The 5,536-nt window shown below is 33.2% G+C and overlaps 1 protein-coding gene across 1 annotated transcript in view; it reads right to left on the minus strand.

The window, feature by feature from the left end:
- Positions 1 to 2,854: 2,854 nt before the first annotated feature.
- LOC112528760 (E3 ubiquitin protein ligase RIE1-like) overlaps positions 2,855 to 5,536 on the minus strand; it is a 7,154-nt gene continuing 4,472 nt past the window's right edge. The window contains exons 3-5 of the mRNA XM_025139833.1: positions 4,444 to 4,576; positions 4,201 to 4,359; positions 2,855 to 3,370 (exon numbers count right to left, since the gene is read on the minus strand). Coding sequence (XP_024995601.1) covers positions 3,209 to 3,370; positions 4,201 to 4,359; positions 4,444 to 4,576 — 454 coding nt within the window. The 3' untranslated portion in view covers positions 2,855 to 3,208. The remainder of the gene's footprint in view (positions 3,371 to 4,200; positions 4,360 to 4,443; positions 4,577 to 5,536) is intronic.

Consider the following 5,536-nt stretch of genomic DNA (forward strand, 5'->3'; position numbering starts at 1 on the left):
AAAAAATCATTAAGGAAATATATTTTATTTTTAATTGAAATAAATTTTATGAATAATATTTTTTAGATGCAAGTACTTTTTCTTAAGTATAAGTAATTTTTTGGTATATTTGTTTATTTTTGTAGATTTAAGTATTCTTTTGGTTCAAAAAATGTTTAGGAACTTAATCGTTCAAAATATAAAAGTTCGTTGGCTTTTTTTTCAGACTTTTTTCATTATTTTACCACATTAATCAGCTGTATAGGTAATAAAGATGTATCTAACAGGTTTTAGAAAGTACAATAAATTATTTAATATGTTTTGAAATGTCCAATGACTTATTTGTTTCAAAAAATTGTTCAATGACTTAATCATTCCAAACACTAAAGTCCATTGGGTTTTTTTAGACTTTTCTAAAAAAAAAAATTAACTAGTTGTTCATTTTATTGTTTCTGTAGGTTTTTTATCTACTACAAAAATCTAAAACTATTTTGCCTAGAAGACATTGATATATTTTTCATCATTCATCATGAATTTTATTTTTGTATTATAATATAGTAGATTTCTTGTTATTAACTAAGAAAACTCGTACCTTTTGAAAAAGATTATCAACCATATGAAACGATCTAACTTACATCTATATTTATGATTTCAAAACTATTATTGTTTGACATACATTATTGACTTCTTATTACCTAATATTGAGTGCATGAATCTTAAGTGTTCTCCTATCACTAAACAACAATAATATGGTGATAAAAACATGATCTGACATGAAAACTAAATTGATTTATACTGATTTACATAAAGTGTTGTTATAAATAGTTTACATTGTGCCCCCAAATAATGGCAATCTATATACCAAAGGTATATTATAGAATGTGTTTGTCAGTAAATGGATTGACGATACTGTGAAAAATGATACGATAGATAATAGTAATTTAGAAGTAATTATTGGTTGATTTTGCGTCTAATAATATACTCGACAAAAAGGTTTTATATAAATTATAAGCATTTTTGTATTTCAATGCTATTTCTGATGATAAAAACAATATATTGAATTTTTTTAGTCTTTAGTGAGGGTCCGTTTTTTACATCTCATCCACAGCCTATAAAATGTCAGGAATAGACCTATAAGAATTTCTTTTCTTGCGTTTAAGTCTTTCATTGCAAAAAAAATTCAGAAAAATAATAAATATGAAATAAAGAGCTAAAAACTAAGAAAATGACACTAACAAGATTCAAACTCAGGTATAAGATGGAGGAAAAATCTTGCAAACCAACTCTACCAAAAAAAACTTGTGTCCTTATTGGAGTACAAAAAATATATGGTGACATACAACAAATCGATACGGTTATACTTTTCATGAACCTAATTTTTTATGATTTGACAGAAGGATAATACGATCGCACATTCCACTTGTAGCATTACATTAGCTTCGTCCCTGGTTGCAAGATTGGATTTCGTTGGATCAGCTCACCAATGCATTTTTTTTCAAGATTTTATAAGTAAATAATGATCAAATATGATTACAATGATATGTTAGGTTCTAGTGAGAAGGAGAGCTAAGATAAGAATCGTAAGAAGAGATCTTCACTCTTAGATACAAATTAGGACGAGATACACCGAGTCAATCCCTGTATCAAACGCAATTCATGAGTGAGTTTGAGATTAAAGGTGATAAAAGGGTCCACATTCCTTCTTACACTTCTCACCTTCACTCTCGTTCTCACATGATCTTTCGCCTTATAATAACAGTTTATATGTGTTTATGAGAATCTTTTATCGAGTATGAATCGAATGAAGTTAGCTTTTTAAGTGCGATCATTCTTTAAATTGTGTTCAACATATGGCTAAGGTCGATTATTAGCAAACTAGTTCGATATTCGTTGGGTTATCGTCATTATCGTTTAAAAACAATGATACAGAGGAGCCGCTTTTCGACAAATGAACACAAGGAAGGAAAGGTTTTCCACCAAATGGGAGTCTAGGTATCTGCTTAAGTGATCTGCTAGAAGCTATGTATCTACTTATCATATTTTTGGCCCTGCTCGCCCGCCTGCCGACCCATGATTTCAGTGTTATCTCATTCGGTGTTGGATGATTATTAAACATGTGCATATTGGTTCATGATCCATTATAAGTATAGGTGGCAAATCGAGGTAGTTGGGTGGGTTAATGAATCAAATGGATCCATTTTTAAGCCGCGGATTCAAGATTTTCGTCGAATAAGTACATTTTTAAGGTGAATCAAAGACTCGTAAATCGATTGATGTCTCTTTAGCTGAATTCCGTCGTTTCGAGGGACTGTTTCGGTTTTTTGTTTATTTCAAAAGATTTTTTAGTTGATGAGTGTTGTATTTTCTAATATGCTTGAGTACCCTCCAAAAAATTCTATCTGCAAAAGTCAGATTGAATGGTTGTATGAGATCCTGCTGAAAACTTAATTCCTCTTGCACTCAATTGGGGTTATTTAGCTGAATGACCTCCTGCCAACAGCTTCCTAATTTTCTATGCATTCTTCTAAGATTTGTTGAAGGCCATTTAACCAAAGGACCCTGTCATGTGCTATACGTCCTAAGATCGTTAACATTCACGAGATACGAGTGTGCTATATGTATTACAGGATTATTGCTACAAAAGTTTTAAAAACATCCCTACACCGACCTCAGAAGCACGTATTTTTGTTCCTACTATATTGTCCTGATAGAAAGAGGGCGAAGTTTCGACAACAGGGTCTCTGGGTTCAAATCTGGCCCCACCTACCCCACCCTAGGACACTGTGACTTACCTCTTTATGATGGTTGTGAGACCGGTAAAGCAAGGTGCTCTGGAGGGTAACACAGAACCTCTTTTCCCACAAGATCATATCTTGGCTACTAACGTCCACAAATTCTTTCGAATAAGATTCCTGCAACGCAAATACTTATATACAACATTTTGAATTCAATTGTACTTCCCTGTTACAAACAGGTAATGGCCGAACGATATACAACTGAAATTAACACTAAATATGTATGCATTATTCTGTTCTTGTCACTGACTCATTTTTACCAACAGGACCAAACTCCCTACCAAAAACAACATAAAAGCCATGGTTGATGCCAATCTATTAAACGTCTGAAATTTATTTCGTTTTTTTTTTCTGTTAGCCAAACCTGCATTTCCTCCTGTACATGGATAAATACATAGTAGCGCATGTAGAGTCGAGTCAAATACCGTTGCTGTTTAAGCCTGTTCGTATCCCTTGAGAATGTTGTACTTGCAAAGGGGACAAGTCGCATTCATTTTCAGCCATTTCACGATGCATGTTGCATGGAAATGGTGGTTGCAAGGAAGTGAATGGAGTTCTGTTCCATCTTCATATGGGCTTAGACATACACAGCAGTCCTGAAAGAAAAACATTTGATTCATATGTGAAGATGAAGGTATTGTTGTCTAAGACACCCTTCTGATTGAAGGATCAATATAAGTAGCTTCAACTCATTTGTATGACGGTAATGGTCAAATAGGGAATTATGGCATTAAATTTCAAAACCATGAAAATGCTAGAAAATTTGTGGGATGGAGGCATCAATTAACTAAAGAGAAAATCTCTTGCATAGGTGCAGAAAGAAAGATGAACCATAGAAGATCAATATTCAACTTGCTCATCACATAGAAACTACTAGAAAGTTGTGAACATAATTATTGATGGTTTTCTAACAGAGGACCCATTTACAACTTGAATACATTGCCAAAAACTAATGCCGATGTCTTCTAGATTCTCTGAGGCCTAAAAGTAGCTTCTAGAATAGATTTTTAACCTTGTTTGCATAAGAACGAATAACACATTCATGATGAATATGGAAGTGTTATTCATCATGAATGTGTTATTCGTTCTTATGCAAACAAGGTTAAAAATGCCTATCTATTCTAGCAGCTACTTTTAGGCCTCAGAGAATCTAGAAGACATCGGCATTAGTTTTTGGCAATGTATTCAAGTTGTAAATGGGTCCGTGTTATTCATCATGAATCACACACATTCATGATGAATCATGATGAATAACACTTCCATGTTCCTGATGAATATACCACGTGTCACGCTATGGTCGGTTTCCCGGGTTCCTAATCAATTTTTGGTTCCTAATGGAACCTGCCCCTATGTGTATATATATGGTAAAGGCTTTAAAATATATTTAGTAACTCAAGATAAGTAATCATCAGATCCATCAACTTACTGCATCCTCAGGTAGAAGAACACGTTCTATAGCCAAACAGCCGACATTTGATTCAACAGGAACCATTCTACCTGCTCCCACATCAGGCTTCTCGTCATCATTGGACACCTGAAATCTGTATTTGGGAAGGCTGCTGAGGTCTGCCTCAGATGCACCTTCCTGCATATTACCACTGTATGGTAAAACATTTCATGAAACATGATAAATGGTAAATTTTATAAAAAAAAGGCTGATCTGTCTCACCTGGCCAGCAACTGCATATAGAATTGCAATGATGCAGGGCAAGCAACAACAAAGAGCAATTCCCATCAAACATGCCAAAACAACACAAAAGATGGCAAAGAACACATCAAACGCCAAAAAGACCACAGTCAACCTGCAATCAGAAAAAGAGTGGGAAAAAAAAAAGAATTATAATACCCAAAGGTTTCTGTGAAGAGCTAATACACAGATGCCCTATTTTGTACAAACCATCCACAGCTATCAAATTCTAGGTTATTTAGTAGGTGAAGCAAGTAAGAAATCTTAAGACCTAAGAGCCCATTTCTTTTTGGTGCACTTTGCTTCTTCATTTGATTTTCTGGGTTCTGTTTTACGATGTGATTAATTGAGATTAAGCCCACAGAAAAGAGAAAAGAAAAAGAAGAAAAAGAAGAAAAAGCAAGTAAATGTGTCATTATTCTCAGATAAGAAAAATGTTCTCCTTTGTAGCTTTTGTTTGTCTTTGCAAATTAGGTCTTTACATAACATAATTGGGCTCAAAATCAACCTGTGAATAAAGCAGTACTGAGTTTGTGCTAGGTGGTAGATAATGAATGTCAAATGGCAAGCATGCAAGACTACAAAACCATGGACTCAAACTACCTCTGAGGCATTATATATCTTTCATATACTGTTATTCACGATTGGACTGGAGCAGGACTTACAGGAGACTTGTGAATATTTATTATAAGTTTATAACTTAATCCTGTCAAAAGCAGTTTTCTTATTGATATATAGATCCTTAATTTTTTCATTCCACATTGAAATTGGAACACAATTTTATTTTTTGGTTAAGCCAAAATTGGGATATGCACAGGCTCCTCTTATTAAAATATTAGTAGAAGAGTACTCGCGCAATGTGCGAAACACATCTCGATTTTAATGTTGTATTTTATTATTTGTCTCTGTCGATGTTATAATACGATTTTATGTGTTTTTAAGAAAGCAATAATGATTTTATTTTTGAATAAAATATAAATTTGAAGATATCATAAAAATTTGAAATGGAACATATCAATGTTAATATCAAATCACTATTTAAAAGTTCTCATTTTTTATGTAATTTCTTTAATTT

This window comes from Cynara cardunculus, assembly GCF_001531365.2.
Source record: "Cynara cardunculus var. scolymus isolate 2C chromosome LG 15, CcrdV1, whole genome shotgun sequence".
NCBI classification, from domain to species: domain Eukaryota; kingdom Viridiplantae; phylum Streptophyta; class Magnoliopsida; order Asterales; family Asteraceae; genus Cynara; species Cynara cardunculus.